At 36.7% G+C, this 20,928-nt stretch overlaps 1 protein-coding gene across 3 annotated transcripts in view; it reads left to right on the forward strand.

Annotated features, from left to right (window-relative positions):
- The window catches only part of GRID2 (glutamate ionotropic receptor delta type subunit 2), a 698,274-nt gene that overhangs the window by 427,846 nt on the left and 249,500 nt on the right, over window positions 1–20,928 (forward strand). For all 3 annotated transcript variants that reach the window (XR_005564017.1, XM_027731749.2, XM_039382594.1), the window contains exon 4: window positions 2,596–2,801. Coding sequence is in view for 2 of the 3 variants with exons in the window: in XM_027731749.2 (XP_027587550.1) it covers window positions 2,596–2,801 (206 nt within the window). In the remaining variant the exon portion in view is untranslated. The remainder of the gene's footprint in view (window positions 1–2,595; window positions 2,802–20,928) is intronic.

A 20,928-nucleotide genomic window follows, 5' to 3' on the forward strand; every position in this document is an offset into this window, starting at 1 on the left:
TGAGCTTTTCCCTGAAGGTCCGTCAGGTCTGGATGATGGATTATTCTTCCTAGGCTCCCTTTGGACCATGTAGTGTCTGTCTGCTGTGGTCATTAGCTACACCGTAGTCACACTGATCTGATATTTCCACCATTGTAGTTCCCATATTAAATCCACATGTGACACCTCCATAATCTTCTCAAGGGTGCATCGCACATGTGTATCTGTCATGTAGCTGGTGCTTTGCTGTGGGGGGAGTTATATAATTCTCCCCTGCAGCCCAGACCCCTGGGCATGTTCACCTCACATGTGCAGGACTGACCACAGCTAATGCTTGTACTGGATGGCTATGGAGGGTGCTGCGGTCTAGGCAGTTTTGGAGAGAAATTTTAGACTTCCTCACAAATTTTTCTCCAAAGAATTGATTTTCATTATTTTCCCTGGTCTTAAAATGGGCTTCAGTTCCTCTGAAAGCTGTCACCTGTCAGTGTACCCCTATTAAAATGTAGCTATCACAATCCTGATAAACAGTCACATGCCCTACTGTTTCCTGTGGCTTGTCATGGAGTTCCCCTCAGCTGCTATCACAGTGTGCGAGGACGGTGACACTTGTATCACCTGAAAATAGACCACGTTAAGGGCCAGCCAAGAGCCCTTTCCTGGTAGACTTCATGACTATTTATGTGATATCTCTTCCAGGGCTTAGAGTCTGACATGCTTAGGCATCCTTCCAGTCTGCTTTCAGTCTGATTTTCCAGCCTTTTACTGTCCTCTGGCATCGTGTGTGAACTGTATCTAAGGTGCTTCCAGTAGTATGAATGCTTTTGGGATTCTTCATCCCATATTTACTCATCCCATGTTAGGATTAAATAGAGTCTCCCCAACTTTGCGTCCCCCCTAAGAAGGGCAGGGAGTAGGGGAAGACAACAGGTCTTCCTATTGTCAGGATGAAAGATCTGAGTAGCCAAGCAGTTGTGAAAGTCTAATTGGAAGTTTACTCAAGTATGAGAGGTTTCATGAAGAAAGACACATAATCTACCTGTAACTTCAAGTCTGACCATTCCCCTGGAAAATGAGTGATTGGGACGAGGAACTGATAGAGCACCTGGGATGAAGGAGGGAAGCAGAGCAGGAACTGCAATCCCTCAGAGATTGGATCTAAGACTATGCACTTAGGAGAGACTAGATTTAGTGTCCTAATGTGAGAAATATTTTCTGTTAATTTTAACCACAAACACCCTCCAAAACCTGAGGAACCTTTATTTTCAAAGAAATGTTTCTTCAAAAATTCATGTTTATTTTGAGTTACTGGTTTCCTTTTTCGCTATTTTTTTCTCATAGTGTCTCTGTCACATAATGTCTGTTGTGTTGACTCTAAGGCTGTGTCTTGTTCCCTTAAATGAGATCAGTTGGGTGTGCAGGAAGCTTGCATGCCAGTAGGGAAGGAAGGATGTCCTGCTGAGTGTCCTCTGGGACAGCAGATCAGAGTGACTGCCAGAGAGAGGAGTCACATGAGGGAAGCAGTGGCTTAGCTCCAGGAAGAAAATTGAGAAACTGCAGTGGTGAGTCGGGGTCAGACAGTGAGGACTCAGTGAGGCAGAAGCAATTTTCCTGAGGTCTAGGAGACCCTGATCTGACTTCTGAAGTCATTGAATGATTTTAAATTTTAAGCCTAAAGTTAGAGGTTTTAGATAAAGTCTCTCAAAACGGCAGAGAAAAAAAAAAATCAAGATTTTTGCTGACTGTTATGGAATTCAATGCTGGAAAAAGTCCTTTCAAAGTCAGCTTTGAAACAGCTTGAAGCAGCATAACAATGTTAGGAGTGCCCAGACATTTAAGTTTGGTAGATGTTATAGGTATTTTAAACTAGGTAGTGAAAACAGTTAGCATTCTACTGATCAATTCTTCCTATGTCGTTTTTAAAGAAGGATTAACTCAAGATTAAGCCAGGAAGCTCTCCTAGCACATTTTGCTGTGGAAAAGTTGTTAAATTCAGCCAGCAGAGGCACTTTCAGATGAGAGCATGCAGTACCATTGCAACTGTACACCTGGCTTTTATTTTGTTTTTGAAGGACATAAATAGATGTGAAATTTAGAACAACATTAAGACTTGATGAGTGAACAGCCCAAGCTTCACTTAGGTACATGAGCTACACAGCACGGCAGTGGATAACATATTTTTGAGTTTCACAAAAGAAAACTGTGTCCTTCCTACTTTTCTCCTCCTCAGCTGCCCTCTAACAACCCTCACTGGAAGGCAGCACTGTACGTGATGGTCACCATGGCTTCACTTCTCTATATGGATTTCAGTGTGGAAGTCCTTTAAGAAAGATTAGAAGAAAGTGTGATGATTAAATCACCAAATTAGGAAAGTTGCTAGAAGTATTTTTAAGTTTGTTTTCTAGTGGCTCTTTTGAAGAGTAGGTGATCTTTCTCCTGTTTTAGTACTTAAAGAAATGCAATGAGCATAGCTCAGGAGGAGGTCTAGTGAATATTAAGTGAAAGCCTGTAGGGATTTACCTGACAAAACACTTCTTGTGAGAGGATGTGATCAGTTATTTGTGTCTTTTTTTTTGCGTACCAGTTAACATCTTGTTTACCTTCTGATTTTTCCAGATATCCGTGGAATACAAGAATTTTTAGACAAAGTATCTCAACAGGGAATGGATGTAGCATTGCAGAAAGTAGAAAACAACATCAATAAAATGATCACGGGGCTCTTTGCCACTATGCGAATAGAAGAACTGAACCGCTACCGGGATACCCTGAGACGGGCTATTCTCATAATGAACCCTTCGACAGCCAAATCATTCCTGACAGAGGTATGTGTTTTAACAAGAAGTTATCTTCTTGTTTTGCTGACCAAGACTGCAGCTGTTTGTCAAAAGATTCAGTTTGTTTGACTTCATAAAATTAATCAAACAAAAAACCCAAAATGCAGAGCCCAAGTTAGAAGTTAAAATATTCTCTCTTCAAAGATCAGCATGCAAGGGTGGTTTTTTGTGCTCATCAATGTGCATACAGAACACTATAACCTTCTGCATGAGCAAAAGCATTTAGGAAATATGCAGAAGAATTAGCCTTCAGACTTCTGTTTGAACCTCGTAGGTCCTCTATTACCATTTCCATTCTCGTGTCCCTCACTAAAAAATTCTTTACAACTGAAATTTTTATTATGATTTAGCTATATATAATGTATATTTGTGGATAAATTTGTTCACCTAATTGGAATTTAGTTTTTTATGTAAAATAATGTTTGATTATGATCTTTTATTTACCACTGGGAGTAGTAGGGTGATGAAGGATTTGATTTGCATGAAGAATTCGAAATGATAGACTGAAGTCATGTTTTCAAGCAATATGGACCCGATTTTCAAAAAGTTCTTTGGAATTTGGAGACAGAAGACTCATATATCCCATTTGACTATGAGGCGTGTAATTTTTTGAAATCAGTGGCATGATTCTTAATACACGGCACTGTGCTGTTTCAAATGTGTTTTTTTACATGAGTGTATGTTCTTCATCATCAACCAGCGCTTAAAAATCTACTTGTTTTCTGTTCCATTGAAACACACTTTCTTTCTTCAGTAAGTTCTCTTTGAATCTGTTTGTAACTTGCATGACTTTTCTTCAGTACTTCTCTGTTGCCTTGGTCTTCAGAAGTTGAAGCTTAAAAACTACCTCTGCACATGTCTCAAGTGAATTTTAAGAACATTAGTTAGAAGATGGGTTTATAAGTTTCTTTTTCAAAATTTTTTTTGCCCTTGTGTTTTTTGGCTAGGCATTTCACTGTCCTCATTACACACTGAAGCTTGCTAATTCTGAGTAATGAAGGTTTGCTGCTCTATCCAAATGTCTAGTTCTTTATAAGATGTACACAATTTGTTGGCATGTTTACATCGTTCTGCAGTGTTTTCATTAGCCAGGTCACAAGTGTTTTATATTTTGGCAAGTGGCATTATAAGGTATTTCACATTTCAACTTGAAAGCAGCATGGTTCAGGGCTCTAATTACAATAGCTTTGTGAAACAAAACTCCTATATTGTTCCTATGGAGTAACATACTTTTTTTTTTTTAGAAAGTACACTTTCTTTATAATTTATTTCTACATCCTTGAGCATAGTAACAAAGTTGTCGTCATCTTTTGAAGTTGTCACATATATCTTGTCAAGAAAGTAGAGAACGTATTTTAGAGTTCTCACTTTGGCATTGGCCACTCAAAACCCTCAAAATTGAAAGGAAAAAGAGTAAAAAAAAAAAAAAAAACTTGACCAAATCCACAATCTTTGTCCCTCAAAAAAAAAAAATAAAAAAATTCCAAAACAAAAAATCCTGAAAAAAAAGAGACTCACAGTATTTCTTATTTTCTGCACTCTGTAAGACTACTAGGAAAGATCATTATATTCTTGTGTGAATGGGGTTCAAAGAGAGAGTCTCACATCAGGTGCCACGTTACAGGTTTTTGCCAGGATAAAGGAATGTACTTGAAATATGGTATGTACCTGGTAAACTGACAGCAGGAGCCTCTTCATAGGAAGAGTTACTCAAATAGTGCAATTACTCTTTACTTTATTTCTGTTAGTAATAAGGAATGAAGTACATGACTGTACTCCAATATTAAGTCTTTGCACAAGGAGAAATTTCCTGGAATGGCTTTGCCAATGGATATTAAAAACTGTTATTTTGAGTTGAACCAGCAGCTGTACTGTATGGGCAAACAAACTAAAAAGCCTATGGACTACCAAAGGGTTACAAAATTCCCAAACAATTAAAGTGTGGGCATGCTTATTCCAAAGCCTGTACCTTGTGCATGAGTAGTTTAGCTTGGAAATTTAGTGTAACCTAGTGGATTTAGCATGTAAACCTTATGAAGATAATCAGAAGAAACTGCATATGTAGAAAAACCCTTTGGGGTTTTTGTGGCTTTTCTGCCCAGGAGCTGCTTTTGGCTGCCTAGTTGGATTCAGCTGTCAGCTTCTCTCCCCAGACCTCACATAGTCTCTACTGCTTGGTGCCTTCTTAGATGACTGTTTTGGCTGAACCCCTTCATTGTTTAGCTGAGAAGAGGGTTCATTCACTCTGCAACAGCTGTAGTAAGCGTGGTCTTGATTACTATGCAAGTAACAACTATTCCAGGGTAAGAAGTCAGACACTGGGCTGTGTAAATAAGCAGTCTGTAAACTGGAGTTTGCTTGTGTAGAATTTATCTTTGTTCGGACTCTTTGGAGTTCTGTATTGAATTCTTTTTTTTTTTTAAAAAAAAGCAGTATTGCTTTTTTATGTTAGATTTTTCTTTCTCTCCATCTTTTCTAGAGCTTGCAGAGATGAGATCTATACTTACATACTCAATAAAATGGAGATTAAAGAGTAAATACACTTCTCTGGCTGTGGAAATAAAAGCCCACCTTCTGTTAGACTGTTATGTATTAATTTGCCTTCCATAAAACATGGAAGGGCAGGAAGACTTGGGAGCAAGTATCACGGCATCTCTCCTTACTGGCTAAAGGATTCATGTAAAGTGAGAGGGAGGGTGCAGCTGAATTCCCTATTGTCCTTTGTTGCTTTGAGCTGAGGATGGGAGAGCAGAAGGAAAAAAAAAATCTGCTGAAGTAGTGACATTCACTGGGGCTAAGGAGTGTGGAGGTATGGAGCTAGTAGAGACTAGGACCTCTCCCCAGATCAGTTTGTGGCAGCATCTTGGAAAATTCTTTGCCAGGGATATACTGATGACTTGTTCAGGTTTTTTTTCAGAGGAATGCAGTTTTTCTCTACCCTCAAGTAATCACTCAGGTCCCACAGGTGAACCAAAATATTGCCACTGAAACTTTAGTGATTACTAAAAACCATGTTAGAACCAAAACTTGCTATGCTGTCTGCTAGCCCTGGTGACTAATGTGAACTGCGTGTCACCTTTTTTGCTTTACATTTTGGGATGTTTTGGTTTTTTTTTTCCTCATGTGTTCTTCTGATCTGTGATGAACTTGCAGGCTATGAAAAGCCAAATAAGGTAAGAGAAATAAGATGTCCTTACCAGCTCAGCATGATAACAAAAACCCGGGGTCAAGTGGCAGAAAAAAAAAAATGGAAAAAAAGAAATAAAAAAGTCACCTGGTTCTTTAGCAAAAGAGCAGGAACTCAGTGGGCCAAGAAACTCTCTATCACCATGTGAGCCCTGTCATGAAGGCATCTCAAAATAACAGTAGAAAAGAAAAAAGAGAATACACCCCTGTGTTGGGCCCGCCTTGCAAAGGAAGGACTTCTAAAGTCAAGTGTGAGAAGGCTGGTTAGGAGGAGAAGCAGGCCAGGAAACTCAGGATGCAATAGAGGTTCCAGGGATAACAAAGCAAGTTTGGGAAGCAAGACTTTGGGAAGCAAGAATTTAAGCTGCAAGCCAGGTGTCCTCAATTGGGTCAAAATGCTGTCAGTACATCTTTGCATACAGTTTTATTTCTGTTTAGCTAAGGAAACTACCTTATTAACTGTGTTCAGAAATGTGAATGTGTTCTTCTGTCCAAAGACTCAGGAGCTGATAACAGGACTACAAAGGAGGGACTAATTCATCCTTTTAGTTATAGAAAAAAACTAAGTCAACTAGCAGAAGACTTCACACATTGAAAATCCAGTAGGCCACATGTGGAAGAGCCTTAGCATCAGGCAGGGATTTTGCTGGATTTTTGACAGGAAAGGTCTAGAAGGCCTTTGTCTAAGTGCTGAAGACACTGCTGCCCCAGCTGCCACTCAGTGGGGGGATTACTAGCCCAGCAAACTCAGCAGATATGACTGTACACCTTGCTGCCCCTGGTGAGGTCCCTTCTCTTGCTTCTGTTGCAGGGGTAGTTGCCTCTTACAGAAAGAGATGAGAACACTTTTTTCTGCAGCATTGAGATTCAGACATTTATCTAGGAAGAAAAATTTGGAGCACTGGTGATGTGTATCAGCCAACAAAGCTGTTCAAGGGCTTGACAATCTCAAGCCATCAATGCAATGAGCATTGACAGTTCCAAGATTGGAGAGTACTACTCTTCAGCTCACTGTACACTATATGGTTTGTGTAAATACAAATAATAACTATTTATTTGCAAAGGTTCCACTCTGCAATAAACTTGAAGTTACTGGACCCCACGATGTCCAGACTTTAAGCATGCTAGAGATATTGAAAATGTTTACTGTTAAACATCTATTTAAAGTTAAGCTCACGCCTGCATGACAGAACTGGGTTATAATTATTTAAAAGGTATATTCAACAAAACTAGCTGCTGCCAAATCTGAGAGTTGTAGCAACTCCTATGTGTTGACCTGTGTGTATGCAGACATGCTTATTGTACTTACTTCTATAGGTGTTGTTTTATTTCTCTGTATTTATTTTCAAAGAAAATTAAAGTTATCTAGCTTTCAGCATTAGTATAATCTACCACACATGATTTTTCAAATAAAGTCCTTTTTTCTATCCCAGGCAGTCTGTCCCCCCCTACTGTGGGACAGTTCTAAAATAAAGTTATCATCAATCAAAAGAAGCTACACTGCTACTTTCATGAATAAAAGAACTCTTTATAAATGAAATGTTAAAATAAACAGGGAAGATTGAATAAAGCTTATAAATTAAGTACTGAAGAGTTCTTGCCATGTAGTGGGCAAGTGAAAAAAATAGAAAAGTGAATGTTTAAGGAGCAAATGCAATTTAAATTGCCTCATGTTATTGAACGTTCACTATGCTTTTTCTAATGTGAATAAAATGAGAAGTAACATTTATCCTGTTAAACAAGATTATTCCTGGTGGCAAACACCCTGTTTTTTATTATATTTGATTATTGTCTCTCTGATGAAAATAATAGTTAATTTTAAATGTAATTATTTGAAAAAATACAGTTTTTTCATTTTTTCATTTAGTGACATAGTTATTGATTTATGAGGTAGTAGATCAGTAAATCTGATCATGAAGCAAATCATGGATTATTTACTTCTAAAGGCAGGGATTTGCTTTAGTGTTAGATAGTGCTCTAACCAGACTTATTTCTTTAAGCAACTTATTTACTGTGAATTAGGAAAGTTTATTCAACTTCTCCAAAAGGCTTATTCAGCATTTGTGTGCCTGAAGTTCATGGAAGCTTAGTCTCTCTTTCTTTTTTCTTTTCCTTTTTTTTTTTTAAACCTTATTTTGTGATATTTTGATCATTAGGTTTTATATACATACTAAGGAAGGTTAGGAAAAAATTAAGTAGGTTATTATTTTATTTCTTTTTATTGATAAGAAAAATGTTCCTGTATTTAGTCAAACACATGCTATACAGATATGAGGTGAAGTGAATGCAGCTGGAAATAGGAGCTAAGAATCCAAGGCACCTGTTTGCCACTTCCACTGAAACCTGCAGTAAAAATTCTGAAGTTTCCAGTGGGAGAAGATAGCAGTGATTTTTGTTCAGGTGTGGACAGCAAACATACATACCAGGAAGATGTGGAAGACTCCAAACAAGTATCAGGTCCACATAATTAACCCTGCAGAAGACCTTATCATCTATTACTACTCCTAATTTGCATGTGATACATAGTACCTTGCCTCTCTTTGCAGCACAGGTGAATTTGGAGCTATTAGTTACTGTTTGCCACAGATGCCTCTTTAAAATGTTGTAAAGCTGAGCTTTTGATCCTCTTCCATTTAAGATCTGCTGGTTTACCTTTTGCACGTGTGCCATAGGCTGCCAGTCCCAGGTATGTTCAGGAACAGGCATCAAGTTAGGATTTAGGAAAGCTCGATTTTTCTTCTGCCATGCATATGTCTGCATACCTGTGTATAGTGTATAGGAGATAAAAACTAACATTACTTTGTGTACATACATACGTTTTCTGCAATGGTAAAAGAATATTCATTTACCATGTAAAACCCACCCTCAGTTTTATTTTTTCAAATAAACTCTACTACTGGAAGAGTTTCTTCTTGTCAAGGCAACATAGAGATTGGATGAGCAAGGATTTGTCACTTGAACTCAGCAGTGATGGTCTGGAGAAATATCTAGGTTTCATGGGAAACCTGTTCCATTTTCCATTAGGCTTGATGATTTATCACATTTGTATGTACATCATAATTTTCTGGGCACGGCTGAATGTGGTAGTAGCTGGTAACCAGTTGTCCTAATAGTAATAAAAAAGTAATTTTTTAATCATGTATATTGATGCATGATGCTTATGATGCATCAGATATGCAGCATCATTTCTCTCTGAGTTTTTCAGCATTGTCTTTGTGAAAGTTTATTAATGATTTCTGGAAATTTTTAAACAATCCTGTTTGCATAAAATACAACTCTGAAGTCTCTAAAGGCAAGAGTTGGCAGTGATGAAAAGAAGAATTGGCAGCAGACATATGAACTTACCTACTGCTATTTTTATCTCTTTTTCCTATAATTTTGTCATATGTTTGTGTGTTGATTATACTGGATTTTATCTAGGAGTGATGGTCTTCAGAGGCTAAAATCAGATTTTTCAGTTAGTGACTGCTTGTTTTTCTTACAAGTAAGCTGAATGCTCTAGTCTTTAAGATCATCTTTCTCACCTTAATGTTTGAGGTTTTTAGACCTCCTTTAGAGCATAATTGCCATTTTGAAGTCCATTCTCTACACCATTGTTTGTGGTGGAATAAATCCTATTCAGCATACTCCATTGTAATTTATTGTTGTTAATTACAATGTTATGAAATGTATCTTCTGTCTTTCACCCGCATTAAGAACAGAATTTATAGCTGCAAATTGAAATATAGCCTTGGTTTACTGCTTAGTCCAATTCCTTGCCTTTTTATGCTCTTGCATATAGGCCATCCAGATGATGGCTAAATGATTGGATGTGAAAATTATGTTTTGTTTTTTTTTTCCTAGGCCCAATGAACAGAGTTTAGATTTCAGTTTACATTAGTTTTTAGTTAGTTTAGGTTTTATATGCATTTGCTTACCATAAGGTGAAAATTCAAAGATATAACATTTTAGTTACAAAACAATGAAAGAGGAAAGTAAGTCTTACTGGTAAAATAAGTTGGCTTCAAAGGATTTGTATCATATTGTCATTACTGAACTATAACTTAAAGCAATCCTTTTTGGTTTCGTATTTTCAGGTACAGTGAAATTCAGTTTTATGATGCAGTGTTGGAGTTCTTGGGAAAGAATGCAGTGCCTGCTGTAACTAAGGTCATTTAGTTTAGTATCCAAAATGAAGAGAAAACATTGTGGGAAATCTATCCCAACACAGAGGGTCCACATCTAAAAGAGCAGGAGCTGGCAGCTGTCTGCAGGTCCTTTGCACTGATATGAATTCTAGAACTAAGGCTGTACCTTGCTGTTACTGAAAAGTAAGGTTGAATATCAGTAGATTGGAGCTCAGCTGGCACATTTCTTTTGGCCTTCATGTTCCTTTTGTTTTTTGATTAGGGTTGCTAATAACAGTAGCTGAGGAAAAGCAGCATATGGGTATACTCATCTTTCAGTCAGCTGTGCCTCATGTGTGAAAAGTGAGGCAAAAGCCTGCCTGATGTTACAAGCCTGGTGATACCAATATACCCTAGGAATTGTATCATGGTTCTCTACGCTTCTACATCATTTACTGTGGTGGTGGTGGTATAAGGAGACACTCATTGAGGTTTGTGTGCAAGGCCAATATGACATATATTACTGCCAGATATTCACATGATGTTGGTTTCTAGCCTCTGCCAGAGTATAGCGCAATTGCGAGATATGAACAAGGTCTACCTCTTTAGTGACAGCAGTAGAAGATGTAATGTATTATTTTTTTTATGAAACTAAAACTTGTTGATAAAAAGTGCCCATGCATTCATTATGTATACATGACAATATGTACGACTATAATTGATCTTGTTATCAATACAAATATTTACAGTATCAGAATTTTGGTAGTTATGCAATAAAATTCTTCATCTTGGAGTATAATAAAACAAGAAAAAAAATCTGCATATATAAACTTTGACCAATGTTTTTATTGAAATCAGTAGTTAAACTGCTAGTGTGTTTAAGAGGAGCTTTAGTGATTAAGTACAGAGTAGAAGATGTATTATGCACTTCATGAGAATCTCATAATATTTACTGTTGTACAAATAACTGTTTGGTTATACTTTCCTGTAATTTCTTTCTATTACTCTTCATGGCTTTCAGTGACTTGGTAATTGACATTCTCTTCTTTGGGAACTTGCTGGGTCTGCTATTTTCTGAACTAAAACAAATAATTGAGGAGTTGACCTCCCATGATCTTTAAAACTGTAATAATTCTTTTCTTCTTCACTTTGTGTCAGCTATTCCTTTGTTCTACTTTCTTAAATTGCTATGATAGTTATTTATATTCTCCTGTTGTTATATCAGTGATTTTAATTGAATGTTATAATCTTGGTTACTGATTATCCTTCCTCTCTGTTTTTATAGCTTCACTGTAAACAGCTCTTGTTGAGTTCCTCTTGAGAGACAAATGTCTTCCCATAGAGAGTAAATTGCTTCAACCAGCCAAACAGAGTAAATAATTAAAAAAAAAGAGGCAACAAAATAAAGCACAGTAATGAAAAAAAGCTATTTCGTACACCTTGGTAGAGATAGTCAGTGTGTTTAAGTACATATTATCCACATAACTGAGGGTGGCTGATTCATGTAGGTGTTACAAAAAGCCTTCTCTGAACATCTGCAAAACTAATATGCAATTGACTGCCATGGGATGAGAGTCTTTTTGAAATAAAATGACAGCTAGAGAGGATTAGCTTATAGTGCAGATAAGATCTGACAAATTTCTAATCCAATTCTTCCTCCAAAGTGATGTTGCCTGATTGGCAGAACTGTTCTGCCTCCTTCCTTCCCACCAGAAAATAGAGATATAGTGACTGCATTAGCTTACCTTGGTTTCCTTAAAATGTGGCTGATTTCCTAGCTGCTATGAAAACTCTCTGTTGAATGTTTCTAACCCTGAAAGGCAATTAATTGACTCACAATCAATTAATATCTAAATTGCTTTGTCCATCTGTTAGACTGAAATGGGAACCAATAGCCATTATTTCTTCTGTATAAGTAATAGAAGATTAGTGCATTCCAGTTGCACTGATGAAGCTCTCACTACTTTGTCTAAAGTAAAGGTAGAAGTTTATGCCCTATTCCCTTAATGTTATAAAGATAAAAATATATCTTTAATATAAAATGTAAAAGATATATATAAAATAATAATTAAAGATAATGATAATAATAATTAAAGATAATGATAATATATCTTTTATATAAAATATATATTTTATATAAAATGTAAAATATTACTTTTCATCTCTTTAGCTGTTCAAATTGATGTGAGGTCTTCAAACCTGATCTGTACAGTAGCTCCTAGTCCCCTTCAGAGTGTGATTCAGTGTGTCAGTCTGGCTGTAAACCATCCTGTGATTTATAAAATATTTGAGTCATTTTTGCCTTTCCAGTGAAGACCTGTTTCTCTGAATGCCCTCTTGATTTGGTCTCAGATGAAGTTAGACAGTCATCTGGAGGGTAGGTCGTGCACGCTCAGATCTTTATCAGTGTCGTTGTCTGCCAGACTCTAAACTGGGCAGCTTTGAAGAACCAATGTGTGATAACTGTCAGCCGGGTTTGAACTGTGCACCTTAGAGCTCAAAGCATTAGCTAGTTTTGAAAAAGCAAGTAGCAGAGCCTGTCCATATTCTGCAGATCAGCACAAAGAGCCTGCAAAATGCACTCGCTGGTTAAAATGTACACTTTAAATGTATATTATACCACATTTCATATCCTCTGTTAATCCTTTGGCTCACCCCCATGGGTAGCAATGTAAATGTGGATCTAATTTGTGTTTCATTGATTATTGTGTTTTTTAACAGTTTGCCTTAATTTTAGGAAATAGAAATTAATAATTATAAAATAAAATCATGTTTTATTGATACATTATTTTGCACATGTTTGTCTGACACATAAGTAAGCCAAAAAGTGTGTCTGTAGTGCAGAAATCATGCCAGCAGTATGCTCCTGTTGGAATCAGTATTTAAGGAATAAAGCCTGTATTTTCTGTTTTGTAAATTAGGTAAATGTTGGTGAAACTTCATTGACTTTAAGATATCAGATCCTGACTGAAACCAACTAAGAGGTTTTTTCTAGCAAAAATTTCCAAGTTTGCTATGATCTGTGTTTCCAAGATAGTCAGACAGAATACCTGAGGGCCTAGACTCTTGAAATTTCAAAACTCTTGCACTTCATTCCAAGTTGGAATAAAACCAGATTTTTAAATATCGACATACTCTGCAGAGTTACATGACCCTTTTTTTTCATTCTGTTTTTCTCCTGCGTAGCTTTTAAATTTACTTCCAAGCCAAGTGCTTTAAATTTCAGCCCATTGTATTGCAGGCATGGGTCTTTCAGTACAGAGGGAACATCACTGTCTTTGCTGTTAAGGCATCCATAGAAGGGCATTTAAGTATCCATATAGGCAACTGCTCAGTTTGGACTGAAAGTACTTTTTCATTGTCCATTTAATCAATCTTCATTTTAATCTTCCAGCCTGCCCATTCCTGAGGATCCTAATTAGGCTTGCAACAGTGAATCCAAGCAGACTGTCAAACCAGTGTTCAAAGAGGACGCAGAAAGCTAAGTGCTGTCTTCAATCTAGCTGACAGACTTATGCAGGCTAAAGTGCAGCTGTATCCCCTACATGCACATTGAACAAGAGAGGAGGCAGAACAGGGCGAGAGAACTCATAATGTGCTGCCACTTTCCCATCACAGCTGGCTGATCACACCTGAAATGTGTGAAAAGACAAACCCCTCAGACTACATTCCCTAACTTTGCCATTGCCTATGGAGATGAACCATGGCAAACTTGATGAACCACATTAAAGATGGCTGTCAGATCCAAAAATCACTGCCATCAGCTCACTTCTGTCCTTTGTCAAAGGGAAATGATCAACTGAAGAAAGAAATATGAAAGTGTCTGTTCAGGCCTGAGATCTAAAAGTAAATGGGTAGGTAGAAGGAAGGACACTAATATCTGATTTCTTATAGCTATTTTGCCACGAGAAAGCTTACATATAACATATGCAGGTATAAGTATTGATTGTACAGAAATGCAGTGAAAGAACTATTAATGAAATATAAGGTCAGTTCTGATAACTTACGATAATTTTGTGTTACTTTTTTAAAATTTTTATTTCTACTTTTTTATTCTATTAAATAAAATTTATTTATAAAATAAATTTTATATTTATTATTATTTTTGTTACTTTTTTGAGAGACTCAATATTTTCAAAAACAGTATTAAGAATATATGAAATTATCTGAGTTTTTATATTGAAATTAGAACTTCATCTCCTATTGTCATTTCTGTTCACTATCCCTGTTATAACAAGCAGCTACAGGGCTTTACAATATACTGTCTGTCTCTCTGTCAATGCAGTGATGTTCCCTGAGGTATAACTGTTACGGTTTGCTCAAGGACTGTTTTGTTATGTTTGTACAATACTTAAAAGATGCATATGCTAAAGGTTTTTTATACTTCTAATGTATGTTACAAAAAATAGGAGAAAGGGTTACGTTTCAAGTGCATAAAGCATTCGCCTGGGAGAAGAGGAATAGAGGCCTAGAATTCCCCTAGGAGAGTGTTGGAGCTGCTTTCAGTTTTAACAAATACTTTGTTTGGACTATAGAATAAATTCGACAGGATTATGTTTGTTGAGTTGAAAAATACCAATATGTAGTAAGAGTGGGAAATACAATTTTTTAGCCTGGTACAATTGTTTTTCCCCTCCTAAGACTGGCAGGTAGTACTGCTTGCTGAGAAATGCTACTTTTCTGATTGACCCACTCCACTGAGGAAAGAATTGAGAAAGAGGAAAGAGACAATGAAAGCCAAGGAAAATTAATGACTATTGAGGATTGAAATAAATGAAAAGATTAGCATTAAATGTATTTCCAGAGTTTGCTTGCATTCAGAACAGTTTATGTAGTTTGTACAGTTTATACTTCAATACAATTCATATAGTTTCCACTTAAGTGCATTTTATTCTTTTGACTGCTCTTCTGTATATATTGACCTCTTCTTTTTAAGGTTATATTTCAGTATACTGAATTTTTCTTTAACACAGTATATTATGAAATTCCTTTTATGTTTAGCCTGGTAAATCTTCCATTAGGCGAGATTCTTGAGATGCCCTGTATATCAATTGTTACTTAAAATCAGATGTATCATTTCATCCTTCTTGCCTTTTGTCTTCGTAAGATCGGCATGAAAACATGCATATAATATGGCTATGGTCTTGTTCCTTCTGAAGAAGCTTTTGGTTACTCTCTTAGGACTACAGAGTTTGTAGAGTTCTAGACAATTTATCCGTCTTCGTCTCTAACTGGCATCATTTACCAACTCTCAGTCTTAAATGATTACTGTATGATTCCCTATTGCTTTGGATAGATCCCTTTCAGCACATTACTGCCTTCTCTCCCCTTGTTGCTGGTGCTCATATGGACCACAGCCAACAGCTCACTCTCTCTGTGGGGCTCAGCACATACTGTTAGAGTGGAAAGCCTGTCAGCATGCAACTCCCAGTTATTTTGTATCCCACTTATTTTGTATCATCATTTTTCATGATGACATACTGCTTTTCATGGGGAGGCTCAGTCAGATTCTCCTTTGTGTGAGCATCACCAGATCATCACACAAAGTCCCGTTTGTGGTCTGGTTTTGGTTTTTTTGTTTGATTGGTTGGTTGGTTGGTTAGTTTTACCTTGCCAGGAGTTAATGTTCTGATGACTTGAGATGCCCTTCTTCCTTAGTAGCACACAGCATACTAGGGTGGAGATATGACTTCTTCATGATGTCCCTGCAAACTTTACCAATATTCTACTTTTTCTTTTCTTTTTTTTTAATGTATCCAGTTCAGTCAATCTGACTGCAAGCAAAGTGCTTGGAATTTGAAGATGATGAACTCTGCCTTGTGTGCACATTTCTTGCTTGCTTGAGGCAGTCACACCTACTGCATTCAGTAGCACTAAACTACAACTTTTAGCTTCCGGTTGCTTGAGGATTTTTGGTTTTCTTTGTTTGATCCACCTGTAAAATTTGATGCTTGTTTTCATATTCCTCGAATCAAGGTGTAGAACCCTATAACCTCCTCAGAGTTCATGGTTCTATTCCCATTGCAACCTGCTTCTCCCTTGTTGACTTTAGTTCCTCCTGCAGTTTGCTTAGTCTCACACCTCTACTTGCATTCACTTTTCGTCCTGATGAGTTTTGCAATTTTGATTTAACATTATATGCTATACAAAATACCAGATTTTCAGTGAGGAAATTTTCATGGTTTTTACTAGAAAATGCAGCACTTAGTGGTGATGATTTAGATGCAGAAGACAGATGAAGAATTGAAGATAAATAGAGCATTAGATGTTTTTCACACCAAAGAATATTTGTGCAAATAAATAACATCTTTCTACTTTTTCACAATTAGTCGGGGGGTTTTCCACAGAAAGTCTTCACTGTTTCCTTTTGTATGATTTTTGACTGATTTTCTTAGTGATGCTTATTTTTTAAGGAGCTTTTATCCATGATAGCTGTAGAGTGGATTTGTTTGACACAACCCATTGCTGTTAATATCTTTTGTTCCATGTGTAGCATTTGATTCTTCTTTCACATTTGTGCACATTCTGCACAAAGATGTTTCATTTTATCTACATTAGTGATATGCATTATGTTTTTCCATACTGGTGATTCCCTGTTTATTAGTGGTAACAAAGATATAAATATGTATTCACATCCTCACTTCACTACATGATAGTTTAGGATAGAAAGGGAAGTTCCTTTCTTGTTAAGATTTTGATGGCAGTAGTTACTAGTCAACAAAATTTATCAACCTCAGTAAATTCTTGTCTCTCAGAAGTTACTACCATGAGCTTTATTAATAGTTCTTACCCAGACTTTCATCCTATGGATGATTCTTGCAGTAGGGATGCCGATGATTTGCAATAGGGCATAATTATTTCCTGCTGTCTTCTCTAGATCTGTAATGTCTGGAAAATTATGTTTGTGAACATAAATTCAGGATCTGCTCTGTGCTAATGACTGCTGGTCCTTCTTTCTGGATTTTTGTGCAACTTAAACATAATCCCTGTCTTTCAGACATCTCTTCAAGCTTAAGAAAGTTTTAACCTTTGTTTGTTTGATTATTCTGGGCAAGCTGCAATATTCTCGTCCATCCTTTATTGCTCAATTTTACCTTTTCTCAGGATCTTCACATCTGCCCAGTGTTTAAATACAGCTGATTCTGTCTAGGAAGTAACTGTGAGGTACAGACTTTCTCAATACAAGATACACAGCTACAGTGTTTTTCTTACAATTGCAGAATCTCTTTCTCTGCTCTTGATAAATACAGTCTCACTCAGCTTGAAACTGTTAAAAATACTGATGAAAAGTTATTTTTCTATCTTGTTGCTCTACTCATCTTCCTGTTCTTGGATCTGCCTTCTTAGTGGTGTAGAACACAAAGCTTTTGCTTTTTCCCACAGCCTTTTTTTGAATTATTGAATGCTGCCTTTTTTTTGATTTTTAAATGGTGTTCAGATGTCAGATCTTGTTTACTTTGCCCATTTATTATTGTTTGTTGCTTTCTTCTGAGTGATCTTGCTTCTGCCATGACTTTCCCTTGCATGTGGAAAGAAGACACTACTAATTCACACTAAACCAATTCATTATTCAGCTTCTGACCTTTCCTTCAAACTCTTTTGTCACCTCTCCTATGATTAACTTGACAATGTACAGGCAGCAGTTATGCTGAGACAACTGCCTGCTGTGGTGACTAATATTCCCTTTCTTCTTGGTATTCCTCATTCACTTGCCTACCTATTGCTTTGTCTACCTACTTAACGGATCTATCTTGCCTTTACACTTCAGACACTAATGTTCAGAAGGCATGTGCCGAGATGGGTTTAAACCTATAGGACTTCCTTGTGCAATGTGCACATTATTATTAAGAATTTATTTGTGCTGAGATCCCACAGTCTCATAATTTCCTGACTGCTGTGGTTCCACCTTCCTCTGTGTTCCTACTTGCATGTTGCAGTGCCTTTATGACAACTCTTTCACTTATTCAGTTGTTTGCTTTGTTACGATATGTTTGCTTTAGTGATATGACTCTACGATTCTAACTCCACTTTTCATGTAATACAGCTACAATGTTACTTTCCATTCACAGTCTTCAAATAAATGAAATGCCCTTTTTATTGCATCTGTATAGCCAATTAAAACTTGAACTATGAAGTGTGCTTCTCGATGTCATAAAACCATGCAATAGTATTTAATGTAGCTCTAGTATGAATTGGTCAGTACAACAAATTATTAAAATGTGTGTGGCACTCACAAGCTAAATCATTACTGAAAACCTTGGAAACAAACAAGATGATCAAAGAGACATGTAAAACAAAATATGACAAAGACCATTACAGTTAAAAGTGAAACAGAATTCCAATAAAACTAGCAGATTACTTTAGATTGTGAAAGAAGGAGGTTTCAGTTCCCATAGTTAATTCATTCAAAGATATTATAACATAAAGAATGATGTCTGAAGGAGCTGAGTAATACTGAGTGTGTAAGTCTGTGCAGTTATAATGACTGCACCACGCAACTTGCATGTTCTGTAATGTCCTAATGTTTTCTTTCATTGATACTTATTTCACTGGTACCTGACCTGATCATATATCCTCATATTCCAAGAGCAAACACTGTCAACTCTGTTTCCTCTGGGGCAAATTTTAGCTACGGAAGATGCTACATGTTACAATCTCATATGTAGTATTTTTAGACTAGTCTTACTGAGAGCCTACTGGCATTAGGTATTGTAAAAGCATAGGAGAGAGAAAATACCTCTGCTCTAAGACTTAGTTCAGTACTTCAGTCTAAATCAGGGTTTGCTTTATTTGTACACATCAGAACATCATATCTGGAGTTAAACTGTTATTCAGTGTGCATATCCTGATTTAATTTCTTGTGTTGTTTTACAGCCATAGTCACTGAGGTGAAAAATTATTGTCTAGGTCTTCTTTCTATCCACTGTGATTACTGAAATGAAAGGGGAAAAAAAGCGATAAATACTTGTTCGGATTAAATCCTAGGTTTTCTTCATAAACCAAGCTATCGTAGAGAATTTCTCAGCCATTGGTAAAAGTAACAACATTTAATTTTCTGCAGTTTGAGCACATTGGTTTTGTGTGACTTTCTTTCTATTGTTAGTCTCCTGTAGATAGTTGCATACATTCTGATTTATCTAGTGCAACATTACCTCCACAGTTGGCCTTCAGAGTAATGTATTCTCTGGAAAGGGAAATTAGCCTTTTGTGCTCCTCCTTTTAACATTTGCCAAAAATGAGTGTGTTCTTCAATATTTGTATATTCCTATAAAGAGGCAACAATGTGTCTCTGACTCTCAGGTTGCAGTCCCTTCCCTTTTTCATCCCAGAGGAATTATCTTTGACATTTCCAGCTTTGGTGATGATGGAACCACAAATCTTTCATTTTCAAAGATCAGATTATCCAAAGCAATTAATTCCTCATAGAATGTCAGGAACACTGTTTTATGTGATAGATGGATAAACATTTTCCCTTGGTTAATCAAAAACAAAGGTTTCTTGTAGAGTGGACTATTAGGGCATCATTTAATTACAGTCTTTAAATCGAACACTTTTGAGGCTTATATTTATTTCATCTTTGTTAAACTTGCTATACTGTTTCCATCTAATGAACAGGGTGGAACTGCCATAGCAAGACTGTGGGAAAAATTTTCAGGAGTAGTAAGATGTTAAAGGACCTTAAGTCTCACTGGAAATGTGACAGGTATTTATACTTGTAAACTTCAACAATGCTGAAGTAATCTTACCATCTCAAATACCAAAGTCACTCTGAGGGAGATCAGAGGTGGAAGTCAGTATCACAGGCCACTTGAGTCTACGTGACACGCGAAAGCAGAAGACCATTTTCTTGCATGCTGCAGTTTCCACTAGGGCAGTGGAATATCTTTCATTTTCATGAACAAATTATTTACCTATATGCTTACATATTCCCCAAACTGTTTATGGAATTATTTTCAAAGAATGTGCCTTTGTTTTCAGTAACAATTAAGTGTTTTCAAGTTTTTTCAGTCTTGATAATATTAGAGCAGTTTAAGTAGGACAGTACACCATGAAATTAACATATCAATTAAGAATGTTAATGATGCCAAGTCATATATAACAAAAAAGAGTGAGAACAACATAAGCCAGCAAAGCTCATTCAGGTAGCATGTGAAGCTTCAAAACAGACTCCCTCTTTACCAAAAAATATTTCTCTCAAGTACACGGTGTTGAACTGACTTTTCTGAAGGTGCTTCCGTGATATTCAGTGACAAGAGAGCACACAGTTCCTTTTGTTGTTGTGAACTTGAAGCTGTGTTAACCTATGCCCTTTCACACTGAAGGGGTGACTGCTGTTTCTGGCAGTAGTTTGTTCCAGTTAGGGTCTGACACAGGGAGCCCCTAAGCTCAGGAGGTTATGGAGACAATGGCCATGTCTTGGAGAGAGATAGTTTGAGTTATTGTGTCCTGTGACACTGGAACTGGTTTTGGTACCTGTGCAACAAGCTTGACGAAGGTTTTCATTTTACACAGTGATTTCACAATGTCTGTCTCTTTTGAAACAATTAGATGTACAAAAAGAAAATATATTACCAAGTGCCCATATTTCTCGCCATTTTATTATTTTTAATAAAACTACTTTTCATATCCACGACTTTTTACATTTTCAAAGTATTTTACAAGCATTAATAGTTTAGCTAAGAAATCCAGTGTTTTGCATTGCTGTTGTAACAGCTTTCTTGCTGTATGGTAGAAACTGATTTTGGAGGTGTTGGGGAAAAGAGAGCAAGAAAGAGTAATAAAACTACTTAGAAAATGAGAAGCTGATTATAAAAACATCAAAC

The sequence above is a fragment of the Pipra filicauda genome, unplaced genomic scaffold, assembly GCF_003945595.2.
Source record: "Pipra filicauda isolate LSUMZ 115617 unplaced genomic scaffold, ASM394559v2 scaffold111_size4109106_pilon, whole genome shotgun sequence".
Taxonomy (NCBI): Eukaryota; Metazoa; Chordata; class Aves; order Passeriformes; family Pipridae; genus Pipra; species Pipra filicauda.